Here is a 27,595-nt window from a genome sequence, read left to right as displayed (position 1 = left end):
TCTCCAAACGTCGGTCCCGGGTAAATCCTTCCACTGCCACTCCACTGGCAGGCTTAACACACCACAGTGTTCTTCCGGGGGGACGACGTCACTACAGCTGCAGCAAACTTCACTGTATGGAGACTGGCTGCCTCGGGTAGACTGACTTCACCTTCAACACAGTGGTCCCAGGTCGGCTCTGTAAACAGACACGTCATCAATAACTGGGACACTAATACACCACACTCACAGGCTCAGATACAAACGCCCGACATATCCACTCCATAGATGGCGCTGTCGTCGGAGCACCACCTCACCAGAGGTCAGGAGCGGCGGTGTTGAGTGCTGAACCAGACTGGAAACTGGTCCTCGAGGCCAGTACACGCTGTCCTCACTAGGTGTCGTCGTTCGTTTGGCGGGGGTTTCGGGAGCTGACCCACAGATGGCGTGGTTGTCACTGCTCCAGGCTCGGACGCTGGATCCGAGTTCGTAACACCTCCCCACCAAAAAGAATTTGGTTTGGGGTTCTATAAAAAACACAAACCAAATTAGCAGGGCGACACAACTCCAAAAGGACTTACTTATCCTATGAACTGGAGTGATGAGGCTGTCTTGTCCACAGAACTTTTCTACCGAGAAACTCTGGCACAAAGGGAGCTTGAAAATGGCAGACGATGACCTGCCTGACGTAATCTTCCACGTCTCCTCTGCGATGGCAAACAGGGGCATCGTCTCACACCTCTCTAGTAAGGATCCGTGTAGACACGATCTAGGGTGACTCGACACTTCTCTGCGTCGAGGCACCGATGACGGCTGATCACAGACGGCATTTCTGGTGCCGGTCCGATGGTCCTTCAGGGAGACAGGAACCTGGAATACAGGGGTCTGATAATTCAGAGTGATAGCGACCGCGAGTAAAACAGTACTTACAGCATATTCTACTAGGTCCACACCTAGTCCCAACGGGGCTGTTCGTACGTCGCAGGTGGCATTCGCTCTGCCACCGTCAGGTCGACCAACGTTCCACATAACGCTGCATTGAGGCTCAGCAGTCACGCGGGGGGTGTCAACCTGTCGGAAACAGTCACTCACATTATCACATGTCGTACCTCCTGTATCATCAATTACCTCCCAGGTCCCTTCTTCAACTGCAACACTTGCAGTACAACTCTTCAATCCCTGGGACCTCTTCTCGATGTTCACGGGAGCCATCATCCTTCGGGTCGTCCACTGATCCTTATTGAGAACACAGAGAGCACATAGGAGAACAAAACAAAATACCGATAGGAAACATTTGGTAAGTCGAGGGATAAGTTTCCTGAGCTTGTCATGTCCATAGCCGGCACCATCCACTAGCCTGGCTTGGACCAAAGAGGGCACTAGACCTTTAGAACATACCTCACATACCTCTGACGTCTGGGGAATCTCTGGCTGGTCCACTACACGCTGTAACTTGCCATACTGCAAGCACACCTCAGCCTTCGCTCCAGACTCGTTGGTATCCGTGGGTGTCTGCACACGAGGCCTCTCTTCTAGCTCAGGCACCTCTGCCTTCTTAACCTCATGTTCCTTGTCGAGAGAATCAGGAGACACTGCTAAAATATCATCGATCTGCGGGTGAGAGGACAAATTAAGTATGTTTACATCCGGGTCTGTCTTTACCTGGACATTACCATTGCCTGTTGTCTCAGACCGTGCTGTTCCGGTAGACTCGTCCGCAACCTTGGGAAGATTGATGCTCCAATCTGTCACCAAGTCGTTGGCTAGTACCACGTCAATCCCAGCCACAGGGAGGGTATCGACTACTGCCAACTCACATGTGCCGCTGAAATAAGGCGAATCAAGATGTACTGGCACTAAGGGGGCGATGTACTGCGTCCTAGGAAACCCAACCAGGATCACCTCTGGTCTCCCATCCACACTTACTCCCTCGGGTAATGAGCTCTTCACGATCAGGGACTGGGCTGCTCCACTATCTCTGAGCACTACAATTGATCTACCAGTATGATCACTCGTTACATACCCGGTTGAAGTGTGAGGGGCCAACAAACTTGGTCCTTCCTGCGTCGTCGTAGACTGGTTTCCTACTGGTGATGTAACACAGCTCACCAACATCACCTCCCTTCGTGCGCTGCCACCTCTTCTACCTCGGCACCTAGCAGCTATGTGTCCCTTCTGCCCACAAGTCCAGCACACCATATTCCTCCTCGGGCTCCGGTGTTTCGGACTGCTAGGACTTGTTCTTCGGGGGCTACTTGGGGGAGTCTTCTTAGCACTTCGTGGGACGGGTCTTTCTTCTTCTTCGTCGTGAGGTCTGTCAAACCGGCGCTGGTAATTCCTCGAGACGTACTTAGCAGACGGCCTATGAGTCAGGATGTACTCTTCAGCCATGGTGGCTGCCGCACTCAAGGTCTCTACCTGCTGTTCCTCCAAGTACGTCTTGAGGTCTCCAGATAAACAATCCTTGAAGTCCTCGAGCAGAATCAGCTGTTCGAGGTCTTCCCTGGTCTCCACCTTCCGAGAGGCACACCATTCTTGAAAAAGTCGCTCCTTGATGGTGGCGAATTCGGTGAAAGTGTGCTCTGAGGTCTTCTTCAGGTTTCTGAACTTTTGCCTATATGCCTCAGGTACCAATTGGTACGCCATGAGCACCACTTTCTTCACCATATCGTAATCGCTGGAGTCGTCAAGGGATAACGTAGAGTAGGCGATTTGGGCCTTCCCAGTCAAGACTGACTGTATCATGATGGCCCAATTCTCCCTTGGCCACTCCAAAGAGGCAGCGACTTTCTCGAAGGCTGCAAAGAATTTTGACACCTCCTTCTCATGGAATTTGGGGACCATTTTGATGTTGCGTACCGGATCGAAGCTACTGGTGTCCGTTGTTTGCCTCCGACCACCGCCTAATCGCAACACTTCTAGTTCATGTTGTCTCTCTCTTTCCTCCCTTTCTCGCTCTCGTTCTTCTCTCTCTCGTTCTCGTTCTTCTCTCTCTCGTCTCTCTTCTCTTTCTCGTTCTTCTCTCTCGTTCTCGTTCTTCTCTCTCTCGTCTCTCTTCTCTTTCTCGTTCTTCTCTCTCTCGTTCTCGTTCTTCTCTCTCTCTTTCTCGTCTCTCTTCTCTTTCTCGTTCTTCTCTTTCTCGTTTCTCTTCTCTTTCTCTCTCTGCTTTCCTTTCTTCTAATTCTAAACGTCTCATCTCTAATTCTTTATCTTGTCTCTCTCTTTCCATTTCTAATTTCTTCCACTCTATTTCTCGATTAATTTCCAAGGCGCGCATTTTGACAGTTAGCAAGCTTATATTCAGCTCACCTGCATTACTGTCAACGTCGCTGCCCTTATCTTTTTCCGTGGAAGCTATCTCCTCACCTTCCCTTGTACTAGGAGTCTCGCCTTCCTGTCTCTCTTCTGCCTTCAGGTGCCGGTGAACCTTGGACAAGATCTCCACACGGGAATCACTGGCACGGATCTTGATCTCCAGGTAGGCGCTCACTAGTACAAGCTCTGCTTTGCTCAGATACTTTAATCTGGCAATACAGTCCACTCTGTTCAGAAAAGCCTGAACATCGTCCAGATCATCGATGGTAGCTTTGTCTGCCATTGTCACAGATGGAACACTTTGCACTTAACACACTGCTTACACGTTTGCACTTAACACACCGAGCACTGTTCTACGCCAATATTGCACTTTATCGCACCAAACACTGCACTTGCCAATATTGCACGTAATCACTTCGGGCACCGCACTACCCAATATTACACTGAGTCCAAGCGAACACTTCGCTCTACAATATTGCACTGAGTCCAAGCGAACACTTCGCTCTACAATATTACACTAAATCACTGAGCACCGCACTAGTCAATATTGCACTTAATCGCTTAATCACAGCGAGCACCACACTGCACAATATCGCACTTAGTCACTGAGCACCGCACAGGACGTATAACGTCGCAATCGTCACACAGGGGGAATTATATACAGGGATTACGCCACTTCACCACCCCTGTCAAACATACTTAACAAGGGGACGGATCCCGCTGGGGATGCCAATTATGTTACGGCCCTCTCGGGACGCAACGGGGTTCTTACTCTGATGTAGTTAGAGGAAGATATATATCCGGCCCCAAGCCAGTAGAGGCTATCAAGGGATGCGATCCGTGACGCAAGTAACTTAAAGGGAGTAGGGAAAGAAAGCTAAGAACTTAATATAATATAATGTTCACCTTCACCGTTTAATATATATAATAAAAGAGTACACAAGGGGGAGGGGTATTAACACTTTACAAGGGGATCAACACTGTAGTCTTCTGCTGGAGACTATGGATCCTCGAAGCTAGATGCTGAGTCCGCGGCGCTTTCTTCGTGGCCTCAAGACGTGTCCTCTAAGAACGCCGAGTCTACCCTGGCCACAGGTCAGCCACAACACAGGTCCACTGGGGGCACCGTCGTGGAGGCCGTCAACCACACGTCCAGCAGGTCTGCTGGCAGGTACTGAGCCACCAAGGCTGGTACGGCCACTCCACGAACGATAAAAGGGGTACGCCCTAGACAGGAGTCTCGTGTGATATCACCAATCACCCTCCTGTCCTCAATACCCCAGTGGATTATCGTCTCCAAACGTCGGTCCCGGGTAAATCCTTCCACTGCCACTCCACTGGCAGGCTTAACACACCACAGTGTTCTTCCGGGGGGACGACGTCACTACAGCTGCAGCAAACTTCACTGTATGGAGACTGGCTGCCTCGGGTAGACTGACTTCACCTTCAACACAGTGGTCCCAGGTCGGCTCTGTAAACAGACACGTCATCAATAACTGGGACACTAATACACCACACTCACAGGCTCAGATACAAACGCCCGACATATCCACTCCATAGATGGCGCTGTCGTCGGAGCACCACCTCACCAGAGGTCAGGAGCGGCGGTGTTGAGTGCTGAACCAGACTGGAAACTGGTCCTCGAGGCCAGTACACACTGTCCTCACTAGGTGTCGTCGTTCGTTTGGCGGGGGTTTCGGGAGCTGACCCACAGATGGCGTGGTTGTCACTGCTCCAGGCTCGGACGCTGGATCCGAGTTCGTAACAGAGGTTTTCTGAAGATGTTGACTCTGTGGTTCTGTTCTTTAACTTCATTACTATAGAACCAATAGTTCTTTCGTTTTGTGTTTCCTGTGATAATGATTGGAATAGCTTTGTTTGCAGCAGCTCCAATGGCTTCCTGCAGATTGGTCTCGTGTATGTTCAAATCCTCAGGTGGCGTGTATGTTGCATACCATTTTTCAAGTTCTTCTTGGTATCTAGGGAGGGAGCAAAGCATTGGCAAAGAATTATAGACCAGTTGCACTAACATCGCACATCATAAAAGTATTTGAGAGAGTGATTAGGAGTCAGGTCAACAATTTCATGGAGAACAATGACCTTCACAACCCAGGCCAACATGGATTTCGAGCGGGAAGATCGTGCCTCTCACAGCTACTTGAGCACTACGAGAAAGTCACTGAGGCATTAGAAGAAAAACAGAATGCTGATGTGATATACACGGACTTCGCAAAGGCTTTCGAAAATGTGACCATGGCGTGATAGCACACAAAATGAAGTCAATGGGAATAACCGGTAAAGTAGGACGCTGGATACTCAGTTTTCTGTCAAACAGGACTCAGCGAGTAACGGTCAACCATATAAAATCTAGTCCAAGTGCAGTTAAAAGCTCTGTACCTCAGGGTACAGTCCTTGCACCGCTGCTTTTCCTTATTCTCATATCAGATATAGACAAAAATACAAGTCACAGCTTCGTATCATCCTTTGCAGATGACACAAAAATCAGTATGAAAATTATCTCGGCTGAAGACACTGAAAAACTTCAAGCTGATATTAATAAAGTTTTCGACTGGGAATCAGAAAATAACATGATGTTTAACAGTGATAAATTCCAGGTACTCAGGTACGGTAAAAATGAGGACCTTAAACATAATACAGAGTACAAAACACAATCAAATGTACCCATAGTAGGAAAACAGCATGTAAAGGATTTGGGAATAATAATGTCTGACGACCTAACGTTATGTAGCATAACCAAGCAAATATTGCGACAGCCAGAAAAATGATAGGATGGATTACGAGAACTTTCAAATCCAGGGATCCCATCACAATGGTTGTACTCTTCAAGTCACTTGTGTTGTCCCGTCTTGAGTACTGCTCAGTATTCACTTCCCCCTTCAGAGCAGGAGAGATTGCTGAAATAGAGGGAATACAGAGAACATATACGGCACGCATAGATGTAATAAAGCACCTAAATTATTGGGATCGTCTCAAAGCCCTCCAAATGTACTCACTAGAAAGAAGACGAGAGAGATATCAAATAATATACACCTGGAAGATACTGGAGGGCCAAGTACCAAATCTACACAGTAAAATAACAACGTACTGGAGTGAACGATATGGAAGAAAATGCAGAATAGAACCAGTGAAGAGCAGAGATGCCATAGGCACAATCAGAGAACACAGTATAAACATCAGAGGTCCGCGGTTGTTCAACGTCCTCCCAGCAAGCATAAGAAATATTGCCGGAACAACCGTGGACATCTTCAAGAGGAAACTAGATTTATTCCTCCAAGGAGTGCCGGACCAACCGGGCTGTGGTGGGTATGTGGGCCTGCGGGCCGCTCCAAGCAACAGCCTAGTGGACCAAACTCTCACAAGTCAAGCCTGGCCTCGGGCCGGGCTTGGGGAGTAGAAGAACTCCCAGAACCCCATCAACCAGGTATATATTCCAAATGACCTTTTTTAAATTCCACCTAGACTGTGCAGGTGGTGTAGGAGGTCGTGCCAGGTTTAGTGTCGTGACAGTAGCATAGTGGTCACTGGTGATCACCAGGTCTACTTCCCACTTCGCCCGTTGCTGGAGTGCTGTTGAGATGAATGTAAGATCAAGGGAACCTCCTAGAATGTGAGTGGGTTCCCCAGTGTTGAGAAGTGTAATTTCAGGTACTTCACGCAGAGCTGCAGCTAAATGGCGCCCATCTGCATTGGCTTGCCCAGTTGCACCTTACTTTGGATGATGACCATTAAAATCTCCAGCAATAATTACATTTTCCTGCGTGGCCAAGGCAAGCACAGCCTCTGCTTCCAGTTAACGTCTAGGGGGCTTGTAAACGTTGTATATGAGGCGCTCAATATTAGCCATATTCACTGTTACTGCTAATACCTCTAATCCATCTTCATACGAAACTGGGTCTATTTTCTTGCCGGGTATGGTGTTCCTGACTAGGGTCATTAACCCTCTTTGTCTCCCCTGCTCATACGGTATAACATAGTACTGATATCCAGCTAATCTGAAGGATTTCGTGGCTGGGAAAAGAGTTTCTTCCAAAACGATTATATCTGCTTTTGTGCTGATTGCAGCCTCCTGAAGTGTGTTGTTTTTATTTCCAAGAAACTTGTATGTTCCACTGCAGTATTCGTAATGTCCAGACGACGGTTTCGGTTGGTGTTGCCTGTTCTAGTAGAACTCCTCTTCGGGATCGACCTCTATATTCTCCACCTCGCAAGTCGTGTCGCTGCAAATCGGACTGCATTGATTACTCGTGGTCATCCCCGGCATTGTTGGAATCTGTGCATAACTGTGGTCCATCACTTTGTTGTTGGTATTGCTGCATGTCGGACTGCATTGATTGCTCGTGGATGTTTCTTGTGTTGTTGGAACCTGTGCAACTCTGCTGTTCAATACGTCTTTGTTGGTGTTGTTGCATATCAGACTGCATTGGCTGTTGTTGTCTGTCTCTTGTGTTATAAGATTCTGTTGATCTTGGGTGGTCACTGCTTCTTGCAGTTGCTTTTGTGAATGTTGATGTTCTGGTGTGATGACTACCCGACTGTTGTTGGTAGTCTGTATGTCCATGTTGCGTTGTTTGTCCTCTTGTGCTCCATCTTGTCTCGGACTGTCTATTTCTTGTGTAACTGTGGTCTGCTGCACGATCTTGTCCATTATTACACAAGTGATTTCTTGAGTCTGTTGCTGTGAGGCGTTCTGCGTCATCTGTAGGCAATTGATAATGGTCTCTGCCATGGTCTTCACGATGTTTTTCAGCTGGACCTCGGTAAAACTGTATATCTGTTGTGTTGATTCCGAAAGTAAGTTTTTTTGCTCCTTTGCATTTGCTGTATTTCTGTAACACTTTTGTGTATTTTCTGATTTGGAATTAATAGATTCGGGAAATTTTGCTCTGTGAGAGTGTGTGTGTTGTGGCTGTGCACGAGTGTTCCAGACGTTGGTGTTGGTGTATGTAGTGCTGGTCTGTGTGTTTATCCTGGCCTGAGCTGTCTGCACTTTTTCTTTCCGTGCAGAGCAGGTTGTGCTCCAGGCATGATGTTTGCCTCCAGAATTTGGACATTTGGCTGTTGTGGTCTGGTTTGTCTTGTGCTTGTCTATACAGTCTTTGGTTGGATGTCTCAGGCTGTACACTCCGCATCTCTCTTGTCCGGTGCAGCGTGATTGATGGTGGCCATATTTCTGACACCTGAAACAGCGCAAGGGTTCCGGGACGTATGGTCTCTGTCGGTATGTTCCCCAATTTCCAAGACTGAATGTTTCTGGCACAAGTCCCATGACGGTCACCAGAACCTGACGTGTCGCTGCCTGGTCTACTTTTGTGCGGCATCGTTCCGCATTCAGGATTTGCTTGTGTTCTAGTACTGGATCCAGGGGAAAGTCGATTGGGTATTCCAAAAGCACGACTCGTGTGCGTCTTTCTGAAGGGTCCAGCTTTTCCAAGCATACAGGTTTCCCTTGCAGGACTCTTACTTTTTCCAAGTAATTTGCAGTCTGTTGGTCTTGTGGTGTCATTATTATTTCTCCTTTCAGGTTGACTGTAATGGAAAGTTTGAGCTCTGTTTGTTCTTTTTCCATTGCCGTTACTACTCCATATGCTGTAGGAAAGTGGTCTGTCTGCATTATCTTGAATTTTGGAAGATGTGCAGAGTCTGTCGATGTCTGGTGTGAGACTGGTGGTGTCCTCTCCTGTCTCATACTGTTGTCCTGTGGCTGGGCTGTGGAGAGAGGTACATTGTCTGACACTGGCTGGTGTGTAACTGGTGCTGTCCTCTCCTGTCTCATACTGTCGTCCTGTGGCTGTGTTGTGGACAGAGAAGCATTGTCTGACACTGGCTGGTGTGAGACATATGCTGTCCTTGCTAGGTCCATTACGTCTGCTGTCTCGCTGGTAGAAGCAAGTGGTGAAGCCTCGATAGCAGTTTTCTTCAGTGCCTGCTGCATATCAGTCCACCGTCCCTCCTCGTTGGAAAGCTGCCTCCATTTCCTCTTACTCTTAGCCTTCCCCATGACTCTCTCCACGTAGTGAGGACCAAATCACTGCCCTACCTAATGCCTGAGACACTCCAAGGCTTGGAGAAATTCCTTCCCCCTCCAACGGAGGTCGTAGAATGATTCCCCCAGGTGGAATCAGGGATACCTAACACCTAAATGAGCTGCTTGGTCAACCTTTCCCTGTCAGGCTCAGTACACCTTCTAAGGGGCTCCCTTGTCGCAATGCCCGTGGGATATCGCCTCGACCTTCAGGGTAGGACTCTAAGTGACCAGGTCAGTGATACGGTCCTCAAAAAAAAAAAAGTGCGGTACGAGAGTTTGGGTCGCCTGCGTACTGGGTTGCGCAGAATACCTGTCAGCTGGACAGCAGGTAATCAAGAACGTTGCTTCTCCGTCAATTGTAGACGAAATCGGAATAGTTTCCTTAAAAACAAGATATTGTCTGGGTCTTGGAGTACTGATGTATTCTTCCTCACAAAACCGCAATGAATTGAGCTGATGGGTGTTCAGAATCGTGAGTTTTTCCGGAATAAATCCCTGTGCGACCAACTAGCTATGGCGCTGGCAACGAGTCTTCACAATTATAAAGATTGACCCTGAGCTTTGTTGATGGTGATTGCAAACACCAATCGAATCGGAAATTACAATCTCTTAAATTAAAATAGAATATCTGTTAGAATGAAAGGAATGCGAGAAATGAGGACATCTTCACCTTTGAAAGGTCCTGTCATGATTGTTGCTTCTACGACGTCGTTGATTATTTTTTTACTGCAAGGCGCGTGGCGTTGCAAAGTTTTGGCTGGTTGGTATTTTGTAACATGATAATTGGCAAGCCGATTTTCAATTGCCGTTCGTGTGATGGTATCCCTGGCAGATCGAGTGAATTAAAAAATTCTGTTGGATAATTAACCGCTTCATCAGCTTCCTCAACAGTGTCGACGGACTTGTATGTGACTGCCTCGCTTTGTATGTTAGACTGATGTTATGATCTCAGCCTACAGGAGAAACGAGTCTCCCTCCTTGAGAGTTATTCATCAAGCCTGACCTGATTAAAAGGTCTAGCAAATATTGAGGTAATAACCCATATGTAAAATAGTTGCTTGGATATGTATAACAATTTAAGATTATGGGCAATGAAGAAGAAAACAGATAAATGACTGGCTAGGAGATGTGGACATTTTGCTGGAGGCGTGAGGCTCGCTTCTGGAAGGGCTTTGACCTCACTTGAGTGCCAGACATCGCAGGGGGAAGCCGCGCTCCGTTTGAGCTCCCGTCAGAAGGGAACCCCTAGTGATATATCTCGAAGAGAAGAGAAGTGTGCAGACGTACCAGCTGTGGAATCGAGCTGGGGACGTGTGGTCTCAAGTCGTGGGCGATAATTAGTGAATATTAAGCCGCCCGGAGGCATTATTGTGGGCCGTGGAGCGCCCTGACCAAGCCTCGTCAGAGGAAGAAGCGCCCTCGACCTTATAATCTGTGGTAAGCACGATATACGCCAGTTCATAGTGATTGCTTGTAGTTGGTCGTGTGCCCAGCGACAGTAGCGATGTTTATTTATAAGTTAGACATGTTTTAATAAGGCAGAAGGCCTGAAATAAGAGAGTGGAGAGGGAGGAACACGGAGCGACGTCCATCCCCTCTGAGTGCTGGCGGGCGACTGAGGGAGCCTGGCTCCTGACGGAGGAAGACCCTCCCAGCGAGTGAGGACTCGCCGCCAGGCGAGGTGGAGTATGGACCCGCCCAAAACGGGGGAGTCCACTCTCACTGTATATAGAGGACAGATAGAGGTTGGAGGCAAACATATTGTGTGATTATTTTTGTTCATGTGTTAATGGGGAACATTTTTATTGGAGTGTCGATGGGTTGCAGGTTTGTCTTTGGGGAAGAAGTTGCTGAGAACTTCGAAGCCAGCCTAGATGAAGTAATTGATGAGACTCCAAGGTAGTGAAGCAGAGGACCTTGAGCTGTGAGGAGAAGCAGTGAAGAGGAGTGTCACGTGCTTCTGTAGAGGTGGTGTAGCAGCCAAGAGAGCTGTGGAGGAACCTAGCAGAAGGGTGAAGCACCGTAGTTACTCAAGAAAACTTCATGATAGCAGCCTGGAGGAGCTGCAGAGGATCCTGGTAGTGAAGCCCGGAAGAACCTAAAGATATTAGGGTAGTGAACTTCCAGAGGTGGAAGGGAAGTACTGGTGGATTACTTGTAGGGAGTTGATAGTGTTTGGTTGTCAGTGGCGTGCAAGACGCAGTGAGAGGTGAGTGATTGTTGGTATTCTGATGTCAAGGAGTGTTTTACACTGAAGTTTAGAGTTACAGTCGTAGGTTGGATTACCTACAGATGTATGCGTTCTAGGACTGATGTTGATCGATTAATCATTGTTGTGTATCAATGAACATTTATACTGATATATGTTATTGCATTCAAATGCTGGTTTTCTATATATACATTATCTTTCTGATAGTGCGACAGTGTATGTAGACTTGATCAACTTGAGGTGGTTGATAGTATCAGGTGGTGAACCAGGAGATAGGATACCACTTGATAAGCTGATGATAGAGTTCTGATGGTTTTGGAGTGCAACCTGATTGTAATATTATAGAGAATAGGATTCATTATTATTATATGTGTGTATGTATTGTGTATGTGCTCTGTCCAGTAAATGTATCACAATTTGCTGGTGTTTGCCCTTGTCCTAGTGAGGCTTCCCAGGAGGTAGTAAAGAAGGAGAGAGAGAGAAAGAACCAAGAACCACTGCTGTGGACAGGGTAGAAGGTAATACTAATAAGTCAAAAGGGGATTGAGGAGATCATATCACCTAAGGAGAGAGTGGGGAGTCACAGCGGCTCGAGTGGGTGTGTGCACGTGACAACGAGGCTAAGTGTTGGAGCCGCATCCCCTAAACGTGTGACGTTGAGCCCCTCTCCAAGAGCCAGAAGCGCCAAGGGTGATCTCCTAGTATAAGCACTCTACCGAGTTGTGGGTTGGGTTGTCCGTAGAGAAGGATCAACGACGACAACACCAACCAACCCACAGTCTATAATACTGAATAATATTGTTAAGGTCGTAGACGTTTTGTTCTTGGCCGCAAGAATAGCTCGTTCACTCAGCCAATCGTGATTCTTATAATTGATTTGAATCTTGGAAAATACTTTTTCAACCAATTCTTCTTTTGACGTCACAAAATTGCAGAAGTTATGAAGCAATGAAATTCGTCCTGAGGTCAGATCAACCGGCACGTTCACGTTCCCAATTTCCAGAAATTGATGTGAGAATATCTCAGCTGAAGGATCGTTTTGCAGTAGCTACATAACTACACGCATATTTGTAGTTAATTAAAATGCCGTTACGTAGTGCCACAAAGTAGAGTTTTTCATGCAGGTATTTATTTCGTCCGCTGGTGTCGATCTACGAATTACAGGTAATGTTTACCTGAAATCTCCTGCAACCAATATTAACACGTTCCCAAATGGTCTGATGCTTCCACGCAAATCTTGCAATGATCGATCAAGAGCCTCGAGCGATTTTTTGTGGGGCATTGTGCATTCATCCCAAACAATAAGTTTGCATTTCTGCAAAACTTTTCCCAGGCCGGATGCTTTGGAAATGTTGCACGTGGGAGTTTCAATGAATTGCATGTTCAATGGCGATTTCAAAGCCGAAGTAGCAGTTCATCCACCTGGTAGCAATGCAACCCGTTCTCGCACTTTCGTACAGTCAATATTCACTTATTAAATAAGTGCATATGTGACATACTAATTTATTGTGAATATTTTAGTTTACATTGAAAAGCTTCATAGAAAACACCGACCTTACCTAACATTCTTAGTATGTTAAGATAAGCATCTTATTGCTTTTTAATTACAATTATTACTTAACCTATTATAGGTATAGGTTCAGTAATAATTGTAATTACGAAGCAATAAGATGCTTATCTTAACATAGTAAGAAGGTTAGGTAAGGTCGGTGTTTTCTATGAAGCTTTTCAATGTAAACTAAAATATTCACAATAAATTAGTATGTCACATATGCACTTATTTAATAAGTGAATATTGACTGTACGAGAGTGCGAGAACGGGTTGAGTAATGTCGCAGCAATTCCGAACGATGCAAGAGCTAAGGTTATGCCATTTTGGGATCGAAATGCTGCCAGTAACAATCTAATTAGGAATGTTTTACCAGTTCCTCCTGGCGCATCGAAGAAGATTTCTCCAAGCCCATTATTGACAGTGTGAATTACTTGACTGTAAATCCCTTTTCGCTCAAGCGTTAGCTTAGGAATATTTGATTAAACATACGACAACAGATCACCCGTGTTGTAATTTTGTTCACGACGCAATTCTACATCGAACGAAGCAGCACCAGATCGATTCGGTGATGGCATTTCCAATTGATTGAGAACTTTGTTCGCGATTTCTAAGAACAAGTCTTCAATCATTATCAACGCTTCGTTGTAGATTTTTGCTGTAAAATCCTTGGTCATATTTGAATTTTCCTTGCGTATTCGACGGATAATATCTTCAGCCATATGTGATTTATATTTCTCCCATAACTCTGTTGGAGATGAAGGAGAGCAGGTGGTCAATATGATTGCAAACAATGCACGAATTTGATTTGGATGTGACGTGTTGGACGCGTCATTAATGCACACATACCAATGTCGGTCGTTCTCCAGTGAATTCAGAGCTTGACATGAACTACGGAAAGTGGCATGTGTTACTCCGTTCCCAAATCTCAATTGCTGGAAAGACGTTGAACCGACATTTACGAACAGCATGCGAAGCAAGAAGCATTTTTCCTGATTGGGATGCATGGTTTACAGTCTACTCGCTCTCCTCGTTAGCGTTGTTCAAATAATTTTCTACTGGCGTTCCATGTGTAATACGTAGGCACTTCATAATACAGCAGCGTTTTGGCAAACACGTCATTTTGACATAACGTGAAGAAAGCAGTCAACGCTGTAGTCGGTGGATTCATAGCTGTTTGTTACACATTTGCAGTTGTGAAATAAACGTGTTGCCCATTTTCATGTTTTTAAAACAAAAACAAAATATAACGAAATATTTCAATTCAAACGCTGATCAATCGACAGAGCTCAATTTCACCACTAATTGGGCTGAAAAATAAGAACAGTTAAAAACATTAAATAAAAACAATGAAAATAGAAACAAATAAACTATACCCACAAAATGAACGGTATGGAAAACAACACAGCTCAAATCCAATGCAATGTCACACAAACTAATTAAATCAAAATGAAAATAAATCAAAATATATTAAAATTCAACTTATCAATGCAATCGGAAAAATTGAAATGGAATCGTAACATGTTTTGTATAGGTTGTGTTGGTCTTACGTGCAACAGTTGGCGCTGTTTAAAAAAAAAACATGGTTTTACCTCTCACAGGTGTGGCATCTACATAGTAGGTATATAAAAACACGCACATATTCGAATGGAACGTTGTTCTCAAAATTCCAAGCAATCGGTGAAGAACTTTAGGAGATTGAAGCGTGTGTTGACCCTGCATCTTACGGATGGCCCTGTTTAAAAAAAAAAAACTTGTTTTTTCCTGTCACAGGTAGGGCATGTATATAGAAGGTATATAAAAACACGCGCCTATTCCAATGTAACATTGTGCCAAAATTTCAAAGCAATCGGTAAAGAGATTTTGTAGGTTTCTCTCCCAAGAAAAACACAGCTTTTCAAAAAAGCATGTTTTTTCCCCGTCAAAGACGTGATATTGATACAGTATGTATATAAAAACGCGCTCGGATGCGAATGGAACGTTGTGTGAAAATTTCAAAGCAATCGGTGAAGAACTTTCGGAGATTACCGATTTTGAACAAACATTTCCATTTTTATTTATATAGATATATATACATTTTCGAAGAAATATATATATATATATATATATATATATATATATATATATATATATATATACATATATATATATATATATATATATATATATATATATATATATATATATATTAGTATATTTTGGTAGCAGTCTTTCCTGTAGACATATTTTATTAAATATGACCGAAAAAGTAAGATTAATAATTCTAACACGAATTTTCTCAATCTTTCGTACATTATGCTTCACTGTTGGAGGTAAATCAAAAATCACTTCTCCAAAATTCATTTTTATTTCTAGTCTGACGCGACACGGGCGCGTTTCGTAAAACTTATTACATTTTCAAAGACTTCACAAATACACAACTGATTAGAACTTGCATTTCCCTGATTTTATATCTACTTTTGAGTGAGGTGGGAAGGGTGATGTGGCATTACATTTGAGTGAGGTGGGAAGGATGATGTGGCATTAGAGGATATTAATAGGGTATTAAAAGTATCAACACAAGACAGAACACGAAACAATGGATATTGAATAGAAGTGTTTGTAGAAAGCCTATTGGTCCATATTTCTTGATGCTTCTATATTGGAGCGGAGTCTTGAGGTGGGTAGAATATAGTTGTGCAATAATTGGCTGTTGATTGCTGGTGTTGACTTCTTGATGTGTAGTGCCTCGCAAACGTCAAGCCGCCTGCTATCACTGTATCTATCGATGATTTCTGTGTTGTTTACTAGGATTTCTCTGGCGATGGTTTGGTTATGGGAAGAGATTATATGTTCCTTAATGGAGCCCTGTTGTTTATGCATCGTTAAACGCCTAGAAAGAGATGTTGTTGTCTTGCCTATATACTGGGTTTTTTGGAGCTTACAGTCCCCAAGTGGGCATTTGAAGGCATAGACGACGTTAGTCTCTTTTAAAGCGTTCTGTTTCGTGTCTGGAGAGTTTCTCATGAGTAGGCTGGCCGTTTTTCTGGTTTTATAGTAAATCGTCAGTTGTATCCTCTGATTTTTGTCTGTAGGGATAACGTTTCTATTAACAATATCTTTCAGGACCCTTTCCTCTGTTTTATGAGCTGTGGAAAAGAAGTTCCTGTAAAATAGTCTAATAGGGGGTATAGGTGTTGTGTTAGTTGTCTCTTCAGAGGTTGCATGGCTTTTCACTTTCCTTCTTATGATGTCTTCGATGAAACCATTGGAGAAGCCGTTATTGACTAGAACCTGCCTTACCCTACAGAGTTCTTCGTCGACTTGCTTCCATTCTGAGCTGTGGTTGAGAGCACGGTCGACGTATGCGTTAACAACACTCCTCTTGTACCTGTCAGGGCAGTCGCTGTTGGCATTTAGGCACATTCCTATGTTTGTTTCCTTTGTGTAGACTGCAGTGTGGAAACCTCCGCCCTTTTCCATGACTGTTACATCTAGAAAAGGCAGCTTCCCATCCTTTTCCGTCTCGTAAGTGAAACGCAGCACGGAACTCTGCTCAAATGCCTCCTTCAGCTCCTGCAGATGTCTGACATCAGGTACCTGTGTAAAAATGTCGTCAACATACCTGCAGTATATGGCCGGTTTCAAGTTCATGTCGACTAAGACTTTTTGCTCGATGGTACCCATGTAGAAGTTTGCAAACAGGACACCTAGGGGAGAACCCATAGCGACCCCATCTACTTGCTTATACATATGCCCATCCGGGCTCAAGAAGGGTGCCTCTTTAGTACAAGCTTGGAGTAGTTTCCTCAGAATACTTTCTGGCATGTCAAGAGGAGTACAGGCTGGATCACGATACACTCTGTCGGCTATCATTCCGATTGTCTCGTCCACAGGTACGTTGGTAAACAGCGATTCTACGTCCAACGAGGCTCTTATCCCTGTGGCCCGTGCGCCCCGCAGTAAGTCCACAAATTCCTTTGGAGACTTCAGGCTGAAGGCGCAAGGAACATAAGGAGTCAGCAGGCCGTTGAGTCGCTTTGCCAATCTGTACGTGGGTGTGGGTATCTGGCTAATGATTGGCCGAAGTGGGTTTCCAGGCTTGTGCGTCTTGACATTTCCATACGCATATCCAGGTTTATATTCCCCAATGATCTTTGGCAGGTGGAGTCCGGATTTCTTGGCGTTCACAGTTTCGATCAGTTTGTTGACCTTTGCTTTTAATTCGGCTGTAGTGTCCTTCGTTACCCTTTGGAACTTAGTTTGGTCAGAGAGTATGATGTTCATTTTCGCCAGATATTCGTCTTTTTTAAGAATGACATATATTGGCGACTTGTCACCTCTCCTGACAACTATCTCCTTGTTCTCGCGAAGGCTTTTAGCTGCCGCTCTAAGCTCGGGGGACAGTATGGTGCTTCTGTAGTTGCCTCGATTCTTTCCTCCTTCTGCAATAAGTTCTGCTTGTAAGGTATCTTTGGTAGTGACCTTCATTTGTGTCTTTCTACAAACACTTCTATTCAATATCCATTGTTTCGTGTTCTGTCTTGTGTTGATACTTTTAATACCCTATTAATATCCTCTAATGCCACATCATCCTTCCCACCTCACTCAAATGTAATGCCACATCACCCTTCCCACCTCACTCAAAAGTAGATATAAAATCAGGGAAATGCAAGTTCTAATCAGTTGTGTATTTGTGAAGTCTTTGAAAATGTAATAAGTTTTACGAAACGCGCCCGTGTCGCGTCAGACTAGAAATAAAAATGAATTTTGGAGAAGTGATTTTTGATTTACCTTCAACGACGTTTGCACGACGTTTCGACGAAATTATACAAATAAGTGTAATACACTCTATAGTAAATCACTTCTTTTCTTCACCTTAAAAGTACGAAAATGAGTTTTGGAGAACTCCTATTCCAATTAAGCCCTGATGCTAAGAAAATAGTTAGAGGGATAGAAGCCCTAAACCAGAAAATAATAAATACAGAATATACGGTCATATTCAATGAAACATGTTTGAAAGAAAACCTGCTGCCAGTATACACCAATATATATATATATATATATATATATATATATATATATATATATATATATATATATATATATATATATATATATATATATATATATATATATATATATATTGCTTATATATATATATATATATATATTTTTTTTTTTTTAAAGTTTGTGAGGGTACCACCTCTGGTGCCAATGTGGGGACCCATAGCCTCGGAGAAGAAAATAAAAAGTATTCAGAGGAGACCTTGTGGTTTCTCACTGAACACTAATATTATCTTCTCCTACCACCCCCATTCTTTTGTATGTACACATATATATTTACTTTATTATAACTTTGTTACAAAAAAGGAGTTACATATGGGTTACAAAGATGGTTATCATAGGTTGTCGAGTTCCACCAGCTCCTCAGATGACGGGCAGGAACCCTGGATGCAGTGCGCATTTCCCCTCTGTATCGCCACACTGAGGCGCTGGAAAAGAAAGCTTGCAGCTGTTGGGTCCCTTGTTGTTTCAATGAGCCTAGAACCCAGTTCCTTCAAAAAACTGGTAGCACTTTATATATATATATATATATATATATATATATATATATATATATATATATATATATATATATATATATATATATGTGTGTGTGTGTGTGTGTGTGAGAAAGCTGCATGAACGCGCAAGCCTTAGATCACTAAGAACTCTTTGACCCGGCCAGGATTCGAACCCATGCCGTCTAGGATCACCCCTAAACGTTCACAGTACCGTGACCACCGCACCAACGTGACGATCATTGGTGCGGTGGTCACGGTACTGTGTACGTTTAGGGGTGATCCTAGACGGTATGGGTTCGAATCCTGGCCAGGTTAGAGAGTTCTTAGTGATTATATATATATATATATATATATATATATATATATATATATATATATATATATATATATATATATATATATATATTATTAAATATGACCGAAAAAGTAAGATTAATAATTCTAACACGAATTTTCTCGATCTTTCTTACGTTTCTTTTCACTGTTGATGGTAATTCAAAGATCAATTCTCCAAAATTCATTTTTATTTTTCATAAAATTCATAAAAATGAATTTTGGAGAATTGATCTTTGCATTACCATCAACAGTGAAAAGAAACGTAAGAAAGATCGAGAAAATTCGTGTTAGAAATATTAATCATACTTTTTCGGTCATATTTAATAATATATGTCTACAGGAAAGACTGCTACCAATATATATATATATATATATATATATATATATATATATATATATATATATATATATATATATATATATATATATATATATATATATATATATATATATATATATATATATATATATATATATATATATATATATATATATATATATATATATAAGCAATCCAGCTGGGATCGCCCCATTGCTGACCAAGATGCTGCAACTTTGCTAGAAGCTGCGACAACACCACATGATACTGCCCGACTTAGAGCTGTAGCAGCTCCCCATGCAGGTGATTTCCTATTAGCATCCCCAATGTCAGCAACCGGCACCCGTCTCACACCGCAGGCCCTCCGAATTGCCGTGGCTCTCCGCCTCGCTGCCCCAATCCACACTGAATACAGGTGTATTTGCGGCAAGGCAGAGTCCGACAGATATGGACAGCATGGCCTTCTTTGCCAAAGGACGGGAGGATGGCATGCAAGACACGGCGAGGTTAATGACATTATTAAGAGAAGCCTTACCACAGCCGGTTGTCCAGCAGAGAGAGAGCCCCGTTACCTAATGTCCCGCAACTCTGATGAGCCTGTCGGTCGCCCAGACGGAATTACGGTGAACCCCTGGAAGAATGGTAGACAGTTGGTGTGGGACTACACTTGCGTTTCAACTTTAGCCAATACCTATGTTGACTTCAGTGCTACACAAGCAGGAGGAGCTGCCAATCACCGGGACGCGGCCAAGTCACATAAATACAGAGACCTTGAGCACCACTACAATTTTGTCCCCATTGCCTCAGAGACACTTGGTGCCTGGGTTAAAAGTGCTGCTAGCTTTTTGAAGGAGTTGGGGTCTAAGTTATTCGAAACAACTAGAGACCCTAGAGCTGCCAGTTTTCTTTTTCAGTGCCTTAGTGTGGCAATCCAGAGAGGAAATGCTCACTGCATCCACGGTTCCTGCCCGCCATCTGAGGAGCTGGAGGAGCTGTTCAACTTGTGACAAGCAGCCTTGTACCCTGCATGAAATCAATATTGTAACTTTTTTTGTGTAATGACATTTTCAAATAAAGTTAGATAAATATAATATATATATATATATATATATATATATATATATATATATATATATATATATATATATATATATATATATATATATATATATATATATATATATATATATATATATATATATATATATATATATATATATAACTGAAAACTCACACCCCAGAAGTGACTCGAACCCATACTCCCAGAAGCAACGCAACTGGTATGTACAAGACGCCTTAATCCACTTGACCATCACGACCGGACATAATGAGGTGATAGCCGAGGCTATTTGAACCACCCCACCGCCGGCACTCGGATAGTTATCTTGGGCATAGCATTTTACCAAATCACCTCATTCTTAGGGGCACACGTGAGGAACACAAATGCGAACAAGCCAGAATGGTCCCCTGGACAATATGCAACTGAAAACTCACACCCCAGAAGTGACTCGAACCCATACTCCCAGAAGCAACGCAACTGGTATGTACAAGACGCCTTAATCCACTTGACCATCACGACCGGACATAATGAGGTGATAGCCGAGGCTATTTGAACCACCCCACCGCCGGCACTCGGATAGTTATCTTGGGCATAGCATTTTACCAAATCACCTCATTCTTAGGGGCACACGTGAGGAACACAAATGCGAACAAGCCAGAATGGTCCCCTGGACAATATGCAACTGAAAACTCACACCCCAGAAGTGACTCGAACCCATACTCCCAGAAGCAACGCAACTGGTATGTACAAGACGCCTTAATCCACTTGACCATCACGACCGGACATAATGAGGTGATAGCCGAGGCTATTTGAACCACCCCACCGCCGGCACTCGGATAGTTATCTTGGGCATAGCATTTTACCAAATCACCTCATTCTTAGGGGCACACGTGAGGAACACAAATGCGAACAAGCCAGAATGGTCCCCTGGACAATATGCAACTGAAAACTCACACCCCAGAAGTGACTCGAACCCATACTCCCAGAAGCAACGCAACTGGTATGTACAAGACGCCTTAATCCACTTGACCATCACGACCGGACATAATGAGGTGATAGCCGAGGCTATTTGAACCACCCCACCGCCGGCACTCGGATAGTTATCTTGGGCATAGCATTTTACCAAATCACCTCATTCTTAGGGGCACACGTGAGGAACACAAATGCGAACAAGCCAGAATGGTCCCCTGGACAATATGCAACTGAAAACTCACACCCCAGAAGTGACTCGAACCCATACTCCCAGAAGCAACGCAACTGGTATGTACAAGACGCCTTAATCCACTTGACCATCACGACCGGACATAATGAGGTGATAGCCGAGGCTATTTGAACCACCCCACCGCCGGCACTCGGATAGTTATCTTGGGCATAGCATTTTACCAAATCACCTCATTCTTAGGGGCACACGTGAGGAACACAAATGCGAACAAGCCAGAATGGTCCCCTGGACAATATGCAACTGAAAACTCACACCCCAGAAGTGACTCGAACCCATACTCCCAGAAGCAACGCAACTGGTATGTACAAGACGCCTTAATCCACTTGACCATCACGACCGGACATAATGAGGTGATAGCCGAGGCTATTTGAACCACCCCACCGCCGGCACTCGGATAGTTATCTTGGGCATAGCATTTTACCAAATCACCTCATTCTTAGGGGCACACGTGAGGAACACAAATGCGAACAAGCCAGAATGGTCCCCTGGACAATATGCAACTGAAAACTCACACCCCAGAAGTGACTCGAACCCATACTCCCAGAAGCAACGCAACTGGTATGTACAAGACGCCTTAATCCACTTGACCATCACGACCGGACATAATGAGGTGATAGCCGAGGCTATTTGAACCACCCCACCGCCGGCACTCGGATAGTTATCTTGGGCATAGCATTTTACCAAATCACCTCATTCTTAGGGGCACACGTGAGGAACACAAATGCGAACAAGCCAGAATGGTCCCCTGGACAATATGCAACTGAAAACTCACACCCCAGAAGTGACTCGAACCCATACTCCCAGAAGCAACGCAACTGGTATGTACAAGACGCCTTAATCCACTTGACCATCACGACCGGACATAATGAGGTGATAGCCGAGGCTATTTGAACCACCCCACCGCCGGCACTCGGATAGTTATCTTGGGCATAGCATTTTACCAAATCACCTCATTCTTAGGGGCACACGTGAGGAACACAAATGCGAACAAGCCAGAATGGTCCCCTGGACAATATGCAACTGAAAACTCACACCCCAGAAGTGACTCGAACCCATACTCCCAGAAGCAACGCAACTGGTATGTACAAGACGCCTTAATCCACTTGACCATCACGACCGGACATAATGAGGTGATAGCCGAGGCTATTTGAACCACCCCACCACCGGCACTCGGATAGTTATCTTGGGCATAGCATTTTACCAAATCACCTCATTCTTAGGGGCACACGTGAGGAACACAAATGCGAACAAGCCAGAATGGTCCCCTGGACAATATGCAACTGAAAACTCACACCCCAGAAGTGACTCGAACCCATACTCCCAGAAGCAACGCAACTGGTATGTACAAGACGCCTTAATCCACTTGACCATCACGACCGGACATAATGAGGTGATAGCCGAGGCTATTTGAACCACCCCACCGCCGGCACTCGGATAGTTATCTTGGGCATAGCATTTTACCAAATCACCTCATTCTTAGGGGCACACGTGAGGAACACAAATGCGAACAAGCCAGAATGGTCCCCTGGACAATATGCAACTGAAAACTCACACCCCAGAAGTGACTCGAACCCATACTCCCAGAAGCAACGCAACTGGTATGTACAAGACGCCTTAATCCACTTGACCATCACGACCGGACATAATGAGGTGATAGCCGAGGCTATTTGAACCACCCCACCGCCGGCACTCGGATAGTTATCTTGGGCATAGCATTTTACCAAATCACCTCATTCTTAGGGGCACACGTGAGGAACACAAATGCGAACAAGCCAGAATGGTCCCCTGGACAATATGCAACTGAAAACTCACACCCCAGAAGTGACTCGAACCCATACTCCCAGAAGCAACGCAACTGGTATGTACAAGACGCCTTAATCCACTTGACCATCACGACCGGACATAATGAGGTGATAGCCGAGGCTATTTGAACCACCCCACCGCCGGCACTCGGATAGTTATCTTGGGCATAGCATTTTACCAAATCACCTCATTCTTAGGGGCACACGTGAGGAACACAAATGCGAACAAGCCAGAATGGTCCCCTGGACAATATGCAACTGAAAACTCACACCCCAGAAGTGACTCGAACCCATACTCCCAGAAGCAACGCAACTGGTATGTACAAGACGCCTTAATCCACTTGACCATCACGACCGGACATAATGAGGTGATAGCCGAGGCTATTTGAACCACCCCACCGCCGGCACTCGGATAGTTATCTTGGGCATAGCATTTTACCAAATCACCTCATTCTTAGGGGCACACGTGAGGAACACAAATGCGAACAAGCCAGAATGGTCCCCTGGACAATATGCAACTGAAAACTCACACCCCAGAAGTGACTCGAACCCATACTCCCAGAAGCAACGCAACTGGTATGTACAAGACGCCTTAATCCACTTGACCATCACGACCGGACATAATGAGGTGATAGCCGAGGCTATTTGAACCACCCCACCGCCGGCACTCGGATAGTTATCTTGGGCATAGCATTTTACCAAATCACCTCATTCTTAGGGGCACACGTGAGGAACACAAATGCGAACAAGCCAGAATGGTCCCCTGGACAATATGCAACTGAAAACTCACACCCCAGAAGTGACTCGAACCCATACTCCCAGAAGCAACGCAACTGGTATGTACAAGACGCCTTAATCCACTTGACCATCACGACCGGACATAATGAGGTGATAGCCGAGGCTATTTGAACCACCCCACCGCCGGCACTCGGATAGTTATCTTGGGCATAGCATTTTACCAAATGACCTCATTCTTAGGGGCACACGTGAGGAACACAAATGCGAACAAGCCAGAATGGTCCCCTGGACAATATGCAACTGAAAACTCACACCCCAGAAGTGACTCTCACACCCCAGAATGCGAACATTCTGGCTTGTTCGCATTTGTGTTCCTCACGTGTGCCCCTAAGAATGAGGTGATTTGGTAAAATGCTATGCCCAAGATAACTATCCGAGTGCCGGCGGTGGGGTGGTTCAAATAGCCTCGGCTATCACCTCATTATGTCCGGTCGTGATGGTCAAGTGGATTAAGGCGTCTTGTACATACCAGTTGCGTTGCTTCTGGGAGTATGGGTTCGAGTCACTTCTGGGGTGTGAGTTTTCAGTTGCATATTGTCCAGGGGACCATTCTGGCTTGTTCGCATTTGTGTTCCTCACGTGTGCCCCTAAGAATGAGGTGATTTGGTAAAATGCTATGCCCAAGATAACTATCCGAGTGCCGGCGGTGGGGTGGTTCAAATAGCCTCGGCTATCACCTCATTATGTCCGGTCGTGATGGTCAAGTGGATTAAGGCGTCTTGTACATACCAGTTGCGTTGCTTCTGGGAGTATGGGTTCGAGTCACTTCTGGGGTGTGAGTTTTCAGTTGCATATTGTCCAGGGGACCATTCTGGCTTGTTCGCATTTGTGTTCCTCACGTGTGCCCCTAAGAATGAGGTGATTTGGTAAAATGCTATGCCCAAGATAACTATCCGAGTGCCGGCGGTGGGGTGGTTCAAATAGCCTCGGCTATCACCTCATTATGTCCGGTCGTGATGGTCAAGTGGATTAAGGCGTCTTGTACATACCAGTTGCGTTGCTTCTGGGAGTATGGGTTCGAGTCACTTCTGGGGTGTGAGTTTTCAGTTGCATATTGTCCAGGGGACCATTCTGGCTTGTTCGCATTTGTGTTCCTCACGTGTGCCCCTAAGAATGAGGTGATTTGGTAAAATGCTATGCCCAAGATAACTATCCGAGTGCCGGCGGTGGGGTGGTTCAAATAGCCTCGGCTATCACCTCATTATGTCCGGTCGTGATGGTCAAGTGGATTAAGGCGTCTTGTACATACCAGTTGTGTTGCTTCTGGGAGTATGGGTTCGAGTCACTTCTGGGGTGTGAGTTTTCAGTTGCATATTGTCCAGGGGACCATTCTGGCTTGTTCGCATTTGTGTTCCTCACGTGTGCCCCTAAGAATGAGGTGATTTGGTAAAATGCTATGCCCAAGATAACTATCCGAGTGCCGGCGGTGGGGTGGTTCAAATAGCCTCGGCTATCACCTCATTATGTCCGGTCGTGATGGTCAAGTGGATTAAGGCGTCTTGTACATACCAGTTGCGTTGCTTCTGGGAGTATGGGTTCGAGTCACTTCTGGGGTGTGAGTTTTCAGTTGCATATTGTCCAGGGGACCATTCTGGCTTGTTCGCATTTGTGTTCCTCACGTGTGCCCCTAAGAATGAGGTGATTTGGTAAAATGCTATGCCCAAGATAACTATCCGAGTGCCGGCGGTGGGGTGGTTCAAATAGCCTCGGCTATCACCTCATTATGTCCGGTCGTGATGGTCAAGTGGATTAAGGCGTCTTGTACATACCAGTTGCGTTGCTTCTGGGAGTATGGGTTCGAGTCACTTCTGGGGTGTCAGTTTTCAGTTGCATATTGTCCAGGGGACCATTCTGGCTTGTTCGCATATATATATATATATATAATTACCTGATTCGGTGAAATCTTCAGACATGTAAATCTTCAAACTGAAGTCAATATCCATGAGGATGTGGTCTCCCCTCCTAACTAAGGTGTCTATAATCTCTGTGAACTTTGGGCGAGGTTTGTATATGAGGCGACCTTTCTCCTTCAGGCCAGCAATCTCACGGTATATTCCAAACTCAGCTTCCTGGAAATATTGACGAGGTATATAGCACTTGGAATGGATAAGCATTTAGGGTAGAACAGATGAAAGGAATGCAATATACTCTTCCTTTTATAAACAACACTGACATAAACTTTGGTTCTATCAGTCTGATAGTACATTCTCACATGATACATTCATCAAGGCCGTATTTTAACTTTAATTCATAAATAATTCTTGTGCTATATAACAATAATTTAACTAATAAAACATACCAAAATAAGCACCATACATAATTAGTAATGATAAAAGTGGTAAATGCAAATGGCAGGAAAGGTTAACTAATAAGCGGAAGTAGAACAAAAACAAAAGCCAATTAAAAATATCATAAATATCATGTCAAATGCATTGTCTTTATTTGGCTCAATAAATATCAGGTAAACACAAGATTTGATTTCATACTCGTACAAATTGTACATTAGAGGAGCCTTGCTCCCACACAGTGATGACGGAGCGGTCATCCAACACGTCCCGGAGAGACTGGTAGGGTTGAGGGATGTGTCTGACAGCCAGGAGAGCCATGAGGTTGCCGGCGTAGCTCTGCGTCAACACCACCGTCACCAGCCCCCACACTGTCAACACCACCCGCTCCCACCACCAGTATGCACCAGAGTCCAAAACATCTATAATTGGAAAATTATTGTAATTATTATTTCGTATACATTACGAATGTGTATTGATTTTTGTAAACTGTATTCCTATCCTAGTGATAAGTATGACTAAGCAATAGCATGTTATGTTTGGAGACAATGTCTCTGCTAGGACCGTATACTTCATTGAGTGTCACCGTCTGTTACGATATCAATCCTTTCTATGAAGCGAGGTGTGGTGATATCAACGCCATCTATGGACCTACACTCCAAATCCGAGGCATTAGGTGAGACGCAGTCAACGCCATCTGTTGGCGGAGGTGTGGCGTCTGTGAAAACCTCTTGTTTCATACCTCAGTTAAGAGGTGAGGTCGATGATGATGACTTCTTGTTAGTGAAGTAAAGATATCAACGCCATCTAGATTGTACATTCGATTACAGTTTCAGTTCCCCGGTAAAATATTGTACACCTGTGTTCTCCCTGTATGCTTTCGGTCTGGCTAATAACCTTTATGTCCACAGAGGTGACTTGGAGAGTCTATTGCGCTGTGGAAGATAGTTCACCTTGGACAGTCCAGAACTCCTGACTTGTTCTTGAGAGGACAAGTGGCCGCAGTCGGTAGTAAGCAGTGTGTTGGCTGTTGTACTTATGCAGTGTTGTGTGGAAAGACGTACGCGGGATTTTGCCAAGAGGAGTTACCAGACGACAGTAGTAGCCGTCTGCTGAGAGTGTTGTTAGA

The 27,595-nt window shown here is 44.7% G+C and overlaps 1 protein-coding gene across 1 annotated transcript in view; it reads right to left on the bottom strand.

Moving 5' to 3' along the window:
- Positions 1–27,595, bottom strand: part of LOC123759255 (uncharacterized) — a 267,157-nt gene that overhangs the window by 89,466 nt on the left and 150,096 nt on the right. Inside the window, exons 13-14 of the mRNA XM_069334751.1 lie at positions 26,668–26,867; positions 26,070–26,250 (exon numbers count right to left, since the gene is read on the bottom strand). Coding sequence (XP_069190852.1) covers positions 26,070–26,250; positions 26,668–26,867 — 381 coding nt within the window. The remainder of the gene's footprint in view (positions 1–26,069; positions 26,251–26,667; positions 26,868–27,595) is intronic.

The sequence above is a fragment of the Procambarus clarkii genome, chromosome 32, assembly GCF_040958095.1.
Source record: "Procambarus clarkii isolate CNS0578487 chromosome 32, FALCON_Pclarkii_2.0, whole genome shotgun sequence".
NCBI lineage: Eukaryota > Metazoa > Arthropoda > Malacostraca > Decapoda > Cambaridae > Procambarus > Procambarus clarkii.
Note: the sequence above shows the minus strand (reverse complement) of the source record. Positions and strands in the feature narration are given on the sequence as shown.